This window comes from Gobio gobio (assembly GCF_949357685.1).
Source record: "Gobio gobio genome assembly, chromosome: 15".
In the NCBI taxonomy this organism is placed as follows: domain Eukaryota; kingdom Metazoa; phylum Chordata; class Actinopteri; order Cypriniformes; family Gobionidae; genus Gobio; species Gobio gobio.
Window position 1 is genome coordinate 21,252,807 of NC_137108.1, and position 19,012 is coordinate 21,271,818.

Sequence of the window (19,012 nt, forward strand, 5' to 3'; positions counted from 1 at the left end):
CGAAAGTGCAGAATCGTACATATTTCTTATTATTTTGTCTTTATAAAGTTTCTTTGTTTTTAATATCTCGAAACATTGTTTATTTCCACATTTAAATTAGATTTTAAATCCCAGATTTTCAGTATCATCTCAGACTTTTGGACCCTGATGTACAAACAATGGCAACGTGCCACATGCAAAGAAAGAAATCAATGCATCACAATTCCATGTGTTGTTGCTAAAAGTAAAGCATTGTTTGTGAAGTGAACGGACCAATCCTGAGATGCCCTGCTTGATCAGCGAGTTGTTCTGTCTTCTCCAGGTGGACTTCGACCAGCTGCAGGAAAACCTATGTCAGATGGAGCGCCGCTGCAAAGCATCCTGGGACCACTTGAAGGTCATCGCCAAACACGAGATCAAACCAGCCCTTAAGCAGCGCATGTCGGACTTCCTTAAAGACTGTGCAGAAAGAATTATCATCCTTAAAATTGTGCATCGCCGCATCATAAACAGGTGCATTATATGATCATTAAAGCTGTTCACACAAATCCAAATCCAATCTATGGGAATGAAAAAGACGCTTAAAATCTGATCTGACAGTTCAGACTGAGACTGATATAAAATCTGTTTTCAGACCACGTAGGAATGTGGGTTTACAAAAATGTGGATTGGATTTTGTGTTTTTAGTTGTTCAGACGTATTCCAAAAACAACATTGTTTTTTGCTGCCTGTCTGAACTAAACCATAGTTGTGCTGAAGAGATTGTTTGAAAGTTATTTAAAGTGAACTTCGCTGTGTTTGATCTACAGGTTTCACTCATTCCTGCTGTTCCTGGGCCACCCACCGTATGCGATAAGAGAGGTGAGCGTTCACCGCTTCAGTAAGATTCTGAGTGAGTTTGCACTTGAGTACCGCACCACCAGAGAGCGAGTTCTGCAGCAAAAACAGAAACGAGCCAATCACCGTGAGAGGAACAAGACCCGGGGCAAAATGATCACAGAGGTGAGTGTGAACTATTGCAGTAAACTTTTCTATACAAGGTTCAGTTATGAAACGCTAAAACAGATTTATTGGGTTGTTAACAGATATGCACATTTTATGGAAAACAATAATGGAATGTTTCATTTTTAAAGGGTTAGTTCACCCAAAATTCTCACTCTCATGTCGTTCCAAACCTGTATGACTGTCTTTCTTGTGTGGAACACACACACACACAAATCAATTTTGAAAATGTTGGGAACCAAACAACATTTGTGACCAGTCACGGAACAAAAGAATTCGCAGATTCTGAAAGTGTAGTCTCCAAACTTTCCAACAATGTGTAACTGATAATCTGATAATATTTGGAGAAGTTGTGGCCATTTGAAAGTAGACACTCAAAAAACCATAATAGGGAGAAAACGACCTCTAAACATTGTGCAGTTCTCACCTGCTGGGAGTGACAATAGGGCTCATTTACATCTCATTTAGATAAGCCACACCCCCTGTAAAGCTGCATGGTTGCATAGCAACGACAGACCCAACAGGATGTATTGTGTAGCATTAGGACTTTTTTAACAGGATTCTGTGATAACCGTGATCATTTTGGTCTCTATAATCATGAAATGAAATTTTCATGTCATTTCATCTCTAGTTATGATCAACTATGATAAACTAAAATCAACTTGTTTGGATAGTTGTTAATACAGCGTTCCAAAGGGCTTGGTTAACTTCAAATTCAAGAACCTTTCAAGGACTTTCCAGGTCCAGCTTTTTTTTTTTTTTGCATTTATTTTTGGCCATATGACAGAGGTCTGATATTCTATTTGTCATATTTCTGTTTTGCATAAAACTGAAGAATATTCGGTTCATCCTATACTGTATTCTAAAATGATCTGATATTAACTTTTGCATGGATTTTATTGAAAAGAGCTTAGGCTCATGTAACCAGTCTATTTTTGCAATATTTCACGGTGTGTCTGTGAAACGCTGAGGTACCGTATAGTTTTGTGCATGCGTGAACATCATGGCAACGTACAACACAAAGTACCTCACACGGGAAACACTTAACGTAACGCGTAAATGCAAGTAACAAACGTAAATCAAGCATAGTCCACAAAGTGTTGGCGAAATAACACATTATCGGACCGGAGAGAATAATATGGAATTTCTTCCAGAAAACTTCTTGCACAAAGTAAATTCAAGCACATTCAAGGACCTGTATGTATGTTTATTTTCAGTCATGTCGTTGTACACAGCCATCTCTTTCTGCACAAGGGAAAGATGATCATGTTGCTTCTTTACTGCTTCAGACTTTCTGTCATCTTGGAGGTTTGCACTTCGTATCAGCTGCTCGTTATTGCTTTGGCGCTGCCAGCAGAGATCTGTGCGCGGTCAGCAACCAGGGTTGCCAGGTTTTCACAACAAAACCCACACAATTGCTACTCAAAACTAGCCCAAAACAAGCCCAATCGCGTTTCAGGGGGGCTTCTCCGGTAAAAATCACATTTGGGGGGTAAAATATGTTTTTTTGGCTAAATATCACATAATTGGGGTCGCTTCAACCCGCGGACATGAAAAACAGCCCGCGGCAACAGTGTTGAATTAGCCCAACCGCAGACTTGGCAACACTGAGCCACGCTTCCCATGGAGGGCGGGGGCAATAACAAAAGAAACACACCTCTACTGAATGCTAGAATCTCCGAAAAACAAGCCAATTTCAACCTCAAAGTGTATGCTTTTAAATATACCAATACTGCTATCTCAAACACGGAGAGGCTTCTTCGTGATCTCAACTAACAGATTCTGCAAAAAAGCGAAAATCACCAATTTTGAAAAAAAAAAAAGCTTTCTCATTTTGCTCGAAAGTTGTGCTGCCGACTTGTGTCCCTACTTTCCGTGACTGGTCACATTTTTCAATCAATTTTCATCTTCTTTTATTAAGAAAATAAGGGTGAATAAATGATGACAGAATTGTCCTTGTTAGCGTGCACGCCGGAAACCCCGGTTTGAATCCCGCTTGGATCCGGTCAAGTAGAACCGGTTACATTTGGTGCCGTGACCCGGATGGGAGTGAGGTTTAGGGGGGTGAGTGTAACATGTAGGCCAGTGAGAGCTGTGTGTGTAAACCTCACTCCTCTGGCCTCAAGAGCTGTGCTAGCGAATGACGCTAGAGGGTGCGGTTTTTAGCGTCCTTGTTAGTGCGCCTGCCTCCCATGCCAGAGCCCCAGTTCGAATCCCACTTGGAGTGGGTCGAGTAGGACCGGTTACATTTGCTTTATTTTTCGCTAATCATTATTTTGCTTTGCTTCAGCTATGATAAAAAGACATCCACTCTTGCATTGCGTGTTCATGCATTTTGGGGGCGGATCAATGAAGGGAGGGTGTGTTTTTTGGGGTTGATTTCAAATATCAAAATTTTTTAGAAATCTCTTACTGCACCTTTAACAATGAACAATAGTTGGTTCATTGTTCATTTCTGATACCTAATCTTATTTGAACAAACGGAACCTTGTTGCATAATGTTGCTGGAAAATGGAACAATCTTTTAAAAACTTTTTCAGGACATATTTCATCCACTCTGGTGCTTCAAACATTAACCAGCACCATTTAGGTACACACATTCCATCACATCTTCTCCAGATTAAATATAGTTATACTAACAAGACCAATGATTCAACTACATCGCATCATGAATGCAATGACACAGTGGATTATTCAAATAAAAAAGGACATAAATGTTACTATGCCTTTATTCTCCTGCTTCAACTTTCATTTGTTCTCATTTCCATCTCATTTCTTGAGCTTTTGTGAAAAAGGAGTGAAGCTGCTTTAATTCTGTGCTTCGTCATTGCACCACTAGAGGGAGTCATTATATTTCCTGATTTTTGCAGTGACTCATTCAACATTCTCTTTTAGATCTTTGGCACTTCACACTGTATGCCCACTTGAGACCAATCAGGGCCTGATTCTTATCGTCTATATTTCAGTCCTCCCCTAGGATGGTTAGAATAGCCCCATAACACGCTCACCACTTGCATTACAATAATAAAACATTGTAAACCAAGAAGTCTATTGTCATAGGTTTTGCTGGTATGGGCTTGCCCTGGGTAGACGTTACTCCAGGGGGCTAAATGTAATGCCTCTCATGGGGGAGGTCGTGGCCAGGATAGCCCTTCATGGCATGTTATGCTTGGCGGGGGGCTTCCTTAGTCTAAGAGGGGTGTCTAATTCAATCTCTGTGTGAAAATCCAAACCTTTGGATGTCCCTGTAGGAGTCGTGCGTTCAAGCTCTGGCTCTGAAGAGGTAAAGCTGAGGTAAAGGAAGAAGTTCAATATCACGTTGGTTTCATATGTTCTTGCAAAACAATAAGCCCATGTTGGATCATAATCATAATCAAGATTTTGAAAACACTTTGTAACTGCAACTAAGATTTTTATGCAGTACTACGGTGAATCTCATGTGTTGAGGTCAGGGTTATTTTAGTTAACCAAAACATAAAACAACTGAAGAAAAAAAAATACTATAATATATACATTTCAGATAGTTGCCAAAGCAACATTTCTCATTTTCATTTAGTTTAACTTGATGTACTACAATAACAGAAATAAAAAAATCTATAAAAAACTATATAGACATATTAAACTAATAGAACTTACAAAATAAAATAAAATAAATAAAATAAAAATAAATGAAAGCTAATTCATATATATATATATGCTTGGAATGAAATGTGACCATATATATATATTTATCAATTTACTTGCATGCATACACATTTTTGTATTGTGAAATTGTAAATACATTAAATTAATTTTATGCAAATATTCCCATAATAAATCAATAATTTACCATTTCGAAAATACAATATTTTGTATTCAGTACAAGATTTTATGCTTTTTGATTGCGATTATCATGAAAACAGTGTATACAATTCTTGATAGTTCTGCATTTTCCCCCCAACAAATATTTTTTCAAAATATATTGTATGTTTGGGTTAATATATGACCATGACATATTCTTGACAGGTAAAAAAGAAAAAGAAAAAAAGAGAGAAGTAAAAAGAAATTTACTACAGAGTTGCCTGAAGCGTAGGATAGTACATTTTGGAATGTGTTTTGAAAGCTTATTCTTTTGTAACTGTCAAACCAACAACTTTCTTCAACCCAACATTTCCTGCCCTTCTTCTCTCCCATGTGACTTCTTTCATTTCTTCTCTGTAGAGTGATGAGGAAGAGGATGATGAGGTATGCGTGTATCATTGTGCTTTTGTTCAAATGCGCATGAATGGGTTTAATGTTTTCTTCTCGTGACATCACTGACCTGTAATGTCTAGCATGTATTACCAGACTGTATGTGAGTTTGTGAAGCATCCCATAACAACTAGAGGAATTCAGGAATCAATATTTGTCTCTTTTATCATATGCTACTGTTATGGGTCTCTGTGTGGATTTGAAGAGCGTTTTAAACTGGATGTAACATGATGTTGAACAAAGATGTGGAACTGCTTTAAGACGCACTAAAATCAAGCATTATTTTTAGTCTGGCTTTAAAAATTAAAACCTGTGACAGATGAAACATTGGTGCAGTTTTCAATATGAAGAAACTAATAGAATGCAACAGTCAGCTCCCGAAAGTAAAAATCAATGGTATATGCTTTTGTTGAAAATGCTTTTGTTAAGTTGCGAGGTGGGGCCTCCATGGATCGGACTTGTTTGTTCAGCACATCCCACAGATTCCCCAGGTTGGAATGAGATCTGGGGAATTTGGAGGCCAAGTCAACACCTCAAACTCGTTGTTGTGCTCTTCAAACCATTCCTGAACCATTTTTGCTTTGTGGCAGGGCGCATTATCCTGCTGAAAGAGGCCACAGCCACCAGGGAATACCGTTTCCATGAAAGGGTGTTCATGGTCTGCAACAATGCTTAGGTAGGTGTATACGCGTCAAAGTAACATCCACATGGATGGCAGGACCCAAGGTTTCCCAGCAGAACATTGCCCAAAGCATCACACTGCCTCCACCGACTTGCCTTCTTCCCATAGTGCATCCTGGTGCCACGTGTTCCCCAGGTAAGTACACACCCGGCCATCCACGTGATGTGAAAGAAAACGTGATTCATCAGACCACCTTCCATTGTTCCATGGTCCAGTTCTGATGCTCACATGCCCACTGTTGGAGCTTTCGGCTGACATGGGGTCAGCATGTGCACTCTGACTGGTCTGCAGCTATGCAGCCCCATACACAACAAACTGTGATGCACTGTGTATTCTGACACCTTTCTATCAGAACCAGCATTAGCTTCTTGAGCAATTTGAGCTACAGTAGCTCGTCTGTTTGATGGGACAACTCGGGCCAGCCTTCTCTCCCCACGTGCATAATGAGCCTTGGCCGCCCATGACCCGGTCGCCGGTTCACTGTTCCTTCCTTGGACCACTTTTGGTAGATACTGGGTATTGCAGACCGGGAACACCCCACTGCAGTTTTGGAGATGCTACTTTTATGTACTTTTTTGCTTCAAATAAAAGTTTGTAATGTTGTGATTCACCTCGCTTTTGTTCGTGGCTTGTAACACTAACTTTGTTTTACTCCTTATGGGAAAATTGCTTCCCGGAACAGTGGACGGGCACCAATGCTCTCTATAATCTACTAATGTGTGAATAATATACTAAATCGCGATGGATAGGCATGTTTTGGGGTGATTTATGTATTTGACTACTTTTAATTCTATAGAACACATTTGTCTGAAATTAAAGTAGAAAATGTTGAAAATATGGAAAAACTAATTTTGGGCACAGCCAAACATAATACAGTTGAGTTAATAATGACTGAGTTTAATTTGCATGTATTTAATGAATGCCTTGTTATTTTTCTTCGCAGAGTGGGAAGTTTGCAGGCACTCCTCTGGAGGGTCAGGAGTGTCAGCCGCAGGGTTTGGGCTACACGGAGGACGCGGCTGAACATGAACAGATGACTGCAGTACTTCGTACCAGCCTGCAGGGCGGCGACAGTCCATCCTCTGTACTCCCTGGCCTCCGCACAAGGACTCGAGCCACTCGAGGTATATTCACACACATTTATTCCGAGCTACAGATTGCAAATGCTCATTTGCAGTAGCTGTAGCCTTAAAGGTCTAAAGTCGTTGTCTCTTTCCTAGGCCATACGGCACTTTTGTCTACTGCAAATGAAGACGCTTCTAATTGCACAAATGATACAGCAGATGAGATCATGGAACGGATTGTGAAATCAGCAACTCAGGGCCCTAGTCAGCGCGCACAGCCCCGCGAAAGGAAACGCTCCAGAGCTAACCGCAAATCCTGTGAGTCTGCAAATACCACACACACACACACACACACACATATCTAACTTTATGTCTTGATTTGTTTGGACTGTGTTATCAGTATAATTCCATATTTGGGCCTCAGAACTATTTTGCCGTATTGTTTTTAGTTTTCAAAACAAGTTGCTTCTTGAAAAATATGTTTTTGAAAGAAGTCGGGTGAGAGAACTTAATACAGTAAAAACAGCGGAATATTATTTCAATTTAAAATAACTGTTTTCTGTTTTCATACATTTTAAAATGTAATTTATTCCTGTGATGGCAAAGCTGAATTTCCACATGATCCTTCAGAAATCATTCTAATATGCCGATTTGATGCTCAAGAAACATTTCTTATTAGGGGCCAAGCACCGAAGGTGCGAAGGCACCTATTGAAACCGTTCCCGTTCCTATTATTATTATTATTCATCTTCTTCTTCTTCTTCCGCCACGAAGTCTATGGCAGCCCATAGAACCGTATGGTAAAAAGTTATGAAATTTGGCACACTTATAGAGGACAGTCTGAAGTGTCTCCATAGCATATTTGGAGTCTCTAACTCAATCCCTCTAGCGCCACCATCAGTCCAAAATTTGACTCATGTTTATGTTAATTACTTTTGAACCATAAGGGCTAGAAACAAAATTCTCTCAAGACAATTCGATTACACCATATGACGTCATTTTCCGTCATAATAATTTTCCCGCCATTTTTAATTATCCGAAAAACCTACTTTTGCAAACTCGTCCTAGACGGTTCATCCAATTTGCACGAAAATTTAACCAGATCATCTTCAGACCATGTTGACAAAAAATCTTGCAAATCAAGTTGATTCGTCAAATCGTTTGCGATAAACGCGCAAACAAATTTTACTTAGCGGTTGCAAAAACACACTTAAGGCAATATCTCCGCAACGCTTTATGGTATTCAAACCAAACTTGGTACATGTCATCACAAGCATAACATGAGGCAACATGCAGCGTTTCGGCGCAGCGCCACCTACTGGTCCGGAGATACAAAAAATTGCTGTTTTTGCTTATAACTTTTGAACCCTTTGTCCAAAAATCATAAAAGTTATCTCGTTAGATTCAGGACGGCATGCCGAGTCGTCTGATATTCAATTTGACCCTATCGGCCATTTTGGCTGTCGGCCATTTTGAATTATGTGCTAAAATACTATATTTTACAAACGCATTAGTCTATCGTTACGAAACTTGCTATGTGTCTTCCCCACCATGCTTTGAAGGTACTTTTTGGGGCAGTGCCACCTTGTGGTCAAAGGTTATAACAAAATTTACAAAAATGCTAATAACTTTTGATTAAATTAGCCTAGTTTAATGAAACTGGTCATAATACATTTATTGGCTCATGCCGAGAACATAGATACTAATTTTGCCATATTTGGTCAAACATTCTGTCCTCAATGTTCTTATTTGATCCAAACCTACTTTTTCAAACTCATCCTAGACTGTTTGTCCAATTTCCACCAAAATCAAATCGTATCATCTTCAGACTGTGTCAACAAAAAGTTAGGGATTTTGCATCAATAGATGAAACCGTTTTTGTAAACCGCAGCGACGAAGATGAGGCATGATGCCAAAATGACTGGCTGTATCTCTGCGATGCTTTGACATATTGGCATCAAACTTTGCATGTGTCATTGTTCCCTTATTCTGACCACACCACATCAATTTCATAACTGTGCCATCTATTGGTCAAAAGTGATAAACCATTAACTTATATTATCAGTCTCTATATATGATATTTCAGCCATTTTGCCTAATCTTCTTAAACTGTATAATTGTTCATTGTTGCAGTTGGTCTGACACTCTCAGACTACAATGCATTTTCAGCCTTTTGCCTAAAATCATCTTAAAAAGTGATTAATTGCTCATTGCTCCAGTTGATCTGACACTGCCAGCCATTTCGGCATGTCTTGTCTTCTTCTTTGCGCTTGTCCCCGGTATTGCTGCTTGCAGCTATATTTAGTATTATTATTGGAAACCGTTGTAATGAATATTTTTGTGGAAAATGTTTTTTTGTCAGAATATTTTGAAGAATCAAAAGTTCTAAAGAATTCATTTGAAATTGCTGACCTCGAATGTTAGTGTATAGTGCATAATAATAAATCATTTGGGAAGTAATAATTTAAAACAATACTTGAATTTAAAATGCATATATTTAAATAATAATAATAATTTAATTGTTTTATTATTCAGCTACATTTTTAATCACATCCCATATTATAATTAATATTAGTTAGTGTTAGTGGTATTATAACAAAGTGGAAGTAATTGGGAACAACAGCAACTCAGCCACGAAGTGGTAGGCCACGTAAGATCAGAGCGGGGTCAGCGCATGCTGAGTTGCACAGTGCACAGATTTCACCAACTTTCTGCAGAGTCAATAGCTACAGACCTCCAAAGTTTGTGTGGCCTTCAGATTAGCTCAAGAACAGTGTGTAGAGAGCTTCATGGAATGGGTTTCCATGGCCGAGCAGCTGCATCCAAGCCTTACATCACCAAGTGCAATGCAAAACGTTGGATGCATTGGTGTAAAGCACGCCGCCACTGGACTCTAGAGCAGTGGAGACGTGTTCTCTGGAGTGACCAATCACGCTTCTCTGTCTGCAATCCGATGGACGAGTCTGGGTTTGGCAGTTGGCAGTAGAACGGTACTTGTCTGACTGCATTGTGTCAAATGTAAAGTTTGGTGGAGGAGGGATTATGGTGTGGGGGTTGTTTTTCAGGCGTTGGGCTTGGCCCCTTAGTTCCAGTGAAAGGAACTCTTAATGCTTCGGCATTACCAAGACATTTTGGACAATTTCATCCTCCCAACTTTGTGGGCAGTTTGGGGATGGCCCCTTCCTGTTCCAACATGACTGCGCACCAGTGCACAAAGTAAGGTCCATAAAGACATGGATGAGCGAGTTTGGTGTGGAGGAACTTGACTGGCCTGCACAGAGTCCTGACCTCAACCTGATAGAACACCTTTGGGATGAATTAGAGTGGTGACTGTGAGCCAGGCCTTCTCGTCCAACATCAGTGCCTGACCTCACAAATGCACTTCTAGAAGAATGGTCAAAAATTCCCATAAACACACTCCTAAACCTGTGGAAAGCCTTCCCAGAAGAGTTAAAGCTGTTACAGCTGCAAAGGGTGGGACAACTCCATATTAAACCCTACGGATTAAGAATGGTGTGTCATTAAAGTTCATGTGCATGTAAAGGCAGACGTCCCAAAACTTTTGGCAATATAGTGTAGTTCGGATCTTTTTAATTCTTCATCTCATCTCATATGTTTGCATCATTCGTTTTCTCGACATTGCTTGGCTCTCTCACTCATTCCCATTTTTTCTTTACAGTAAGAAGAACACTGAAGAACGGTCTTACGCCAGAAGAGGCACAGGCGCTGGGATTGGCCAGCAGCTCTGAGATGCAAGTGTGAGACAGCAGCCGCTCAGGGTCTCAGCGCACACACACACACACACACGCACACACAAGCTGGAACAGGTCACTTTAGCTCCAGTTTGCTTTGTGCTGGTTCTGGAGCAGGTGCATGTTTCTGGGTTTGTGTTTTATGATGGTTATTGCTGTGGACAGTTTATATTCTCACAGGTGAAAGGGATTATAATCACTAACCCATCATACTATACTTAACCTTGGACGTGTAATCAGACTTTACTCCTTTTACTAGCTTCACCTACGCTTGCATATTGTCCCAAGGTGGTGTAAGAGAATAACTGAACCACTCAGGTGCATGTCCATTGCTCCTGCTCTGTACCTGTGAACCGTTAACATGATATCCATTTTAATGCATTTTTGAAAGAGAACAAGCACAGTTACTGCACAACGTTTGTAGACGCTCTCTCTATCTCTCTCTCTCTCTCTCTCTCTCACACACACACACACACAGCCTGTAGAATGCTGATTGTCCAGTTCTCCAGTACAGAGACAAATGTCCGTCTCTTACCGCTGTGGCCTTCAGAATGAACCAAAAAAAAAGATGACTGGATGCTCTCCCAGCTTTTTTGTTGTTGGCTGGCTGTTTGGTTGAACTCAGATGGCATTGAATTCAGCCGTCTTCATATTTCATGTAAACCAGCAGCGATTCTCCACTGGTTTGTTGCTGTGGTAAAACGTGTTTGTTTGTTTGTTTGTTTGTGTGTTTTAAAATAGCAGAGCTTCTTGTATTACATGTCCATTTACTTTCAGATAGCTTGAAATTCCCTGACGTCCCATTGTGCGGACAAAACCTGTTTCACTTGGATAAAGATGATCAAATTACTTTGAGAACAGATGAGAACAAACTAGAAAGCAGTCTCTTTTTTCCTTCCTCATACATTATCTCCATAGTAATACATTCATTTCATGACTTGCAAAAGTAGACAATCGTCTAATTTAAATGAAAAGACTGGCCATATTTGTTGAAAACAAAAAAAGTGGTGGCATTTTTATCAAACGAGTGCCTTGAAGAAACGTATTCCTATGAGGATCCGATTATTGGCATTTCAGGAAAATGAAAACGGGAGGAAACATTGAGATTTTCAGGCATTTTAAAGGAATACTTCACCCTATAATGTACAATTCTGTCATTGTTTCCTCGCCCTTACATTGTTCGAAAAACAACTTTTGTTCAAGTTCTGAGCTATCAGATAGCTCTCTATATACCCCATATATATACCCCACAAGTCATATGGATTACTTTTTGGTGCTTTTTGTTGACAGCTAACGGTCAGTATGAATGGATGTATGAAAAAGACCTGCATGACAATTCTTCAAAATATAGAATATTTTGACAGAACAGCAAAAGACGGGTTTAGAGAGTGTAAATGACAGAACGTTCGCAAGATTAAACAGTCAACGCAACCTTTTCATTCTTATTTTTGTCATTGTGGTAAAGTCGCGTAATTGTTTTTTTTGGAAATTTGACATTTCCCACAGACAAACGTCCACTGTCTATGATAGTAGTACCATTTAGCACCTTATCATGTGTAGCATGCAATTTCGAAAGGAATTGGAAAATTGAGTACTAGAGACGATTTTTTTCACCTTTCCCTCAGATTTTTACTCTGAGCATTATGTGGATAAGAGATTAGATACATGTAAAGTAGAACCATTATGTAGCGAGACAGATGCTGTAAAATTGTGTAAATGTCACTTCAACGTTTTTATTTTTTGTTGTGTTCATGTTTTGTTTGTATTTTGTATAGAATAGTGTATTATAGGTCAAAAGCAGTGTTATTCTGTGAAAATTCTAATTTAAGAGAAAATAAGCCATGCATGGTTCAAACAATAACACGTGTCAGCAGGCAATTGGGGTTAAGTGGATGGAGCCTGTGACGTCTCGATACCCTGTGAACGTAGCTTTTGTGTTTCATGTGTTTACGCAGCACAGACTTGAAACATCGTCATGCACCCTGCATCAGCCCTGCTCAAATGGCCTTTGATATTATTGCACTCGCATACAGAGTTTCACCCATTGCTACAAGTGCCATAAAAAGTTGGTTTTGAATAAAAGATGGAGAATGTGAAAATTTGACTTCTAAATTCCTAAAGGGAAACGCATTTACTGTACTTTGCAATAAAAAAGCTTTTACAGCAACACCCACTACACAGAGTTGGACTATTTCTTTCTTGGTGACGGTGTAATTGTTTGAGCGTAGTGTTTCTAAAGCCACCGGCAGGATTGGGAGTAACGAAATACATGTAACTTAGTTACGCATTTAATATAATTATTTCATTACAGTTACATTTTAAATGGGTGGTAATCGAATTACAGTTACATTAAAAAAAAGTATTTTAGATTACATTGATTTGTAATGTCCTTTATTTAATTTAAACATTAAATGCAACGGGCAATTAATGTAATGGTGATTCTCGGACTCTGATATCCTAAGATACATTTCTGCTCTTAAGATTCATAACCTTTGCAGAATATGCAAACATTTTATAATTAAGGGAAAATAAGAGGGATCTGGGATCATAAAAATGACATGTTACTTTTATTTAGCACTGTTCTGAATAAGCTATTTCACATAAAAGATGGTTTCATGTACTCCACAAGACAAAATTACTGAATTTATACAAATTGTCACGTTCAAAAATGTACAAGTCACTCAAAAAAAAAAAAGTATAATTGTGACTTTCTATCTCAGTTTATAACATGCAATTGTGAGTTTAAATCTCACAAATCTGACTTTTTTTAATACTTAATTTTATATTTATTTACGGAAACAAGCTTCCATGAAACTATGCATCAAGAGCAGCGGGTGAAAACTTTTGAACAGGATGTGTACATTTTTCTAATATATATTTTTTTTTTTAAAGATCTCACATTTCTAATTTAGTACTGCCCTTCAGAAGCTAATAACAGTTTTGAATAAATGTTTCCCAGAAGACAAAAGTACAATTTACCCTGTTCATTCGATTCAAAACCTTTACACACCCCAGATCTTAATGAATCGTGTTGCCTTCTTGAGCATCAATTAATTTTTTTTTTTTTTAATTTGTTTCAAGAAATATTGTGGAAAACTGATGTTGTTTAAAATAATATGCAAATGAAAACCAAGTCCTATGTTTGGTGGTCCCTTTGTGTTAACATACCTTATTAGTATTCTAAAGTACTTAGATCAAGTTACAAAACTTGTGTATTCTAACAAAATACATTACAAAAATTACTTTTTAAAGCATGTATTTTGTAATCTGTAGTGAAATACATTTTAAAAGTAACACTCCCCACCTTGGCCACCGCAGACCCTTAGCCACCGCAGCCCCTCAGCAACAAATTCAGAGAAAGATTCAAAATGATGCTGGTTAACGGTCATACCACAGCATTTGATCACATAAATAATAATGGGGGATAAGAGATATTAATTTGAGATTAAACGGTTTTCAATCTTACCTGTTTGATATTTTATAATCCATTGATTACAGTGTTCCAGTGGAGAGTGGGCTTCGAGGACCAGGGTTGAGAACCACTGCTATAGAGTGAGTCTGCGATACCCGGATGACATAATTAAATAATTGTACACACAATATTGATTTGAGTTTTAATATTTTATTAGCTCACCAAACAAAACTTCCAGCACATTTCATACATAATGGTTTACTGCTTTACACAGAAAAGGAATTAGAATATTCATAAGAAAAAAAAATTATAACCTGAATTACTAAGATCAGGGTACCCCTCTCTGGAGTGGAAGAAAACGGAAAGTCATGTTTACATTTTTACTACTAGCTACTTAAAAATATTTGTCCGGTAGCCTAACTGCGTTAAAACAGTGCCCTTTGCAGACAAATCTTCCTGGAACCACCAGGGCTATACTTTGTTGTCCGTCAGAGCAGGTATAAAAGCATCTTCCTCGTGCTGGAGGAAAATTTAGGTGGATTATTTAGCCAATTTTTATTCATTGTCAAATGGATATAGCAAGCATATAGCGCTGACAGTTTACCCGGATGAGCACGTGTTATCAGTTTTTACCGGAGGAATGACATACTGCTGGATGGTAGATTTGACCAATCAGATTCAAGTATTCCACAGAGCCGTGTAATAATATCAGATTAAAGTCATGTCAGATGTAAAGTCACAATTACGATGTCACTTTGTAAAGAAACACTACTACGCGCAGTACCATCGCAAGGGCTGTGCCAAGTGTGCGACCACACAGGGCCTCGTGCAAAGTAAAGTGACAGCAATTGATCATGTAAAGCCAATAGTTAACTTAAAGTTCATGTTTTTGTTCTTCGAAATACTATAATAGTTAAAAGACATCGCTAAAAATGAGACTATGTATCGTGATGCTGTATTATTCTGCTTGTTAAAAATGTATAATGCAGTAACTTAAAATATTTCTCTGTGCGTGAGACGGTGCGTGTGACAGTGAGTCATGCGCGTGCACGTCAGTCAGCGCGGCATCGCACGTCAAGTTCGTAGAGTTTTATTCAGTTCATTCAAATTCTGATTTTGGCCGCCTCTGAAATTGGGTCAAACCATAGATATTACCTAAGAAGTTCAAGTAAATGTGCTAGATATCCGCGCTCATTGAAGGATGTGCATTTATGGCATGGATGGAGAAAATATGGGCGCCTGCAGGATTTCATGGTACTCACAAAGGGTTTTTTATTATCAATATAAAGTTGAATAAGTACAGTTATAGCCTTTCGGAGCATCAGTGAGAGCAACAGGACTGCGGAACGAGTAAAGCCTAGACATGTTAAACGTTTTAAAATCTGAAAACTGCAAAAAGCAACGAAATTGTCAGATTTAGCGCGTGTTCATAGAGGAAAACTACTGAAGAACAGCGCTGGTTGTTCTCTCAATATAGTCTGTTTATTTTACTGACTGAAAAATCGTTTCAGATGATTCAGTGAGAGAGAGCAGTCCAAACTAATTCACGTGGATTTAGGCCGTTTTGCAAACGCGTTTGACCCATTCATAATTTAGAACAGAGCGCAATTCAGTTACACGGTTTAACTTCTTAAACCTGATGCTGTTAAACTAAATATACGATTTTTTTTCTCTTAAAGGGGTAGTTCACCGAAAAATGAAAATGATGTCATCATTTACTCACCCTTAACCTGTATTAGTTTAACCCTTAAGTTGTTCCAAACCTGTATTAGTTTCTTTGTTCTGCTGAACACAAAAGAAAATATTTTGAAGAATGCTGGTAATCAAGCAGATAGAGCAACCATTGACTAGCATAGTAGGGGGAAAAATGCTATGGTAGTCAATGGTTGCTCTATCTGCTTTGTAACAAACATTCTTCAAAATATCTTCTTTTGTGTTCAGCAGAACAAAGAAACTCATACAGGTTTGGAACAACTTGAGGGTGAGTAAATGATGACAGAATTTTCATTTTTGAGTGAACTATCCCTTTAAATATTCACATAAACAACACATTGTTCGTCACTACAGCAAAAGTAGACCCTTGAAAACATGTATATAATATAAATATGTTTTCAAGCCCCGAAAACGCATTTGTCATGTAAATGAGTGAAACGCACAAATGACCAAAACGCACAGATCTGTGTGAAACTGAAAAAAAAAAAAAAAGAACGTCACAATTACGAGGGAAAAAAAAGTTGCTTTTGTGAGAGATGAGTCACAATTAGTTGAACGGGTTTCCATACAATTCACTCATTCAGTCACACAAACTCTCCAAGACCAGAGTTGTTAGACATATCACCACCTTTATTTAGGGTCATGTACAGCAGATGGTTCTCTTGCAGTGTCACAGGGCTCCTCTAAAACGAGCTGTGACAACATCGAAACTGATGGAATCTCATTACAATCATAATTGTATGACAATTTTAGTGCAACAACAGACATGTAACATGCCTAATGCAGTAAAGATGTTGGTTGTACAAGACCATACAAAAACAACCTTGTGTGTTTGTTTGTTTGTTTGTTAGATATATCTATGGCAAAAGTGAGTTTGCATTTGTCCCCGTAACTTTGTCAGCAAGGACAGAAAGATGCCATGGAAAAGCAAAACAAAAAGAAAGAAAACAAAAATCTCAACGGTAGGTCAAAAGGAAACGAAAAGCAAATCAGTTCAGATCAGATCACAGAAAGGAAATAAAAGACAAAATCCAAAGTCTAGGATTCATGGTAAAATCCAGTGCAAACTATGTCTTTTCTGCAAGTTGTATGTCAACTACAAACTAAAGAAAGTGATAAAAGCAAGAGAATATATATTGATTCCTAGCCTGTCTATGTCTACACAATAGCTACACAATGTCCCTGAACAATAGGGTCTGCACAGTACTAGAAGAAATTCATTGTATAAATTTCAAGTTGGAAGGTTTTTTCCAAATACAAACAGCAAGTCCACACCAATGAACTTTCATATTGCTCAGATTTAGTATCTCTATAAAGCTGAAGATAGCTGTACTTTTTTCCTTTTTGCAGTTGGTGACATTTTACAATAACTTTCATTAAAACATCATTGACTAATGCTTAACAGATCATTAGTTATTATTATATATTCATATAGCTAGAAATATGAGATGACGTGCTTGTTAATGTTTACTAATGAACTTATTAAACATTACATAATGCTTAACAGATCCTTATTTATTTGATATGCTTACAAATGTCATTCATTTTGATTAATATGATCATGCACTGTAGATTCAAAATCTACAAATGATCTGGAGGTTAAAAAATATACAGAAAATTGAACAATATAAGAATGACTGGTCCCACTTTATATCAGGTGTATTTAACTACTATGTACTAAGGTAAAAAATAATGATAATAATTGTTGTTAGGTACAATGTACTTATTGTGTTCATGTTCTAGTGCAAAACACTTGGCTGCTATTGAGGTGTGATATGGGTAAGGTTATGGTTTGATGGTATGGGTAGGTTTAAGGGTTGGGAACACTGTTCAAACTGTTTGTATCCCATTGTTTTGATAAATGAACAGTTAAAAATGTGTTTGTTTTCTCCTGATGTATGATTCAAGGAATTTCCTCCATGTCGGGATATAGTATACTAAGTGTTGAGGCAATGAAAACATATCTTTAGCAACCTTTTAGCTTAACTTACACAAATGTTGTTACAGTAGCTAAAGCCATAAAGGTACTAAATGATTCATAGTTAACATTTTAGGGCTGCCCCCTAATAGTCGACTAAATGTTAGTCGACCAAAATTGTATTACTCTTTTAGTCACCGAAAAAAAACCTCCACAGGAAGTGGCAAAGTCACGCAGTCCGTGAGGGACCGATTGTTAACGGCGGGTCCTTATTGTAATTACAGTATGTCGGGCAGGAAATTCAAACTTTCGCCGATTATCCATCGACCTCAAATATGGCTTATCATTTGAAACATGCAAGTAGTAGCAGCTTTACATGGCCGCTAACTAGATAAATGTGCGCTATTATTAGGCGCATGGCCAAGTGTTTGTGTGGAAGCTAAAGTATAACTGTCTACATTTAAATGAACCAATTCAAGTCGAAAACAAATGCTCTCTGATTATGTAATCCGTATGACGCTTTATATGTGCGCTTGAACACGGTATAGGCTATATTATGCCTATATATATTAAAGCCCCCACCCCTTAAATAATTACTTTAATTATTTAATTAATTTAATGAATAAATACTCGGAATTAGTCGAATAATTGCGTAAATGAAGGACTACTAGTCAAGTAGAAAAACCTTGAGTTGGGGGCAGCCCTAAAACATGAATTGTCTCAATTTTAGATTGGGTACCGGAAAAACGTGAACAAATAATTCATAAATGATTTGTAAAGGTGTACAAATAGAAGTCTGCATACACACCACAACAACGACCAAATGTGTGACCTTAACAGACTGTGGTTATGAGTTAATGAATAATGTGTTAACATGAATAGGATGTGAAGTGCCTAAAATGACTAATTAAACCATTTTATTCCACAACATTTGTCAATGTAAAAAAGTGCATTAGGTAATATATGAACTGAAGTTGAATGACATTTATTAGCTTTTAATCATTGTATAACATTTGTCGATTTTTTAAAAGTGCATATTCATATGAATTGAAAGTTTAATGACATTTGTAAGCATTTCAATTGAATTAAATAATGATCTGCTAATTCTTATGTTTATTAAGTTCATTAGTAAACATTAACAAGCACATAATCTCATATTTATAGCTATATGAATATGTATTAACTAATGATTTGTTAAGCATTATATAACATCTGTTAATGAGTTATTAATGAAAGTTATTATAAAACGTTACCCAAATG

General features: G+C 37.8%; 1 protein-coding gene across 3 annotated transcripts in view; it reads left to right on the forward strand.

Annotated features, from left to right (window-relative positions):
- fhod3b (formin homology 2 domain containing 3b) overlaps nt 1-12,884 on the forward strand; it is a 250,841-nt gene extending 237,957 nt beyond the window's left edge. For 2 of the 3 annotated variants that reach the window (XM_079837560.1, XM_079837562.1), the window contains 6 exons: nt 302-492; nt 789-981; nt 5,182-5,205; nt 6,837-7,017; nt 7,114-7,275; nt 10,637-12,884. In XM_079837560.1, the coding sequence (XP_079693686.1) occupies nt 302-492; nt 789-981; nt 5,182-5,205; nt 6,837-7,017; nt 7,114-7,275; nt 10,637-10,719 (834 nt within the window). In that variant the 3' untranslated portion in view covers nt 10,720-12,884. The remainder of the gene's footprint in view (nt 1-301; nt 493-788; nt 982-5,181; nt 5,206-6,836; nt 7,018-7,113; nt 7,276-10,636) is intronic. The other variant, XM_079837561.1, reaches the window with a different exon arrangement.
- The last annotated feature ends 6,128 nt before the right edge of the window (nt 12,885-19,012 follow it).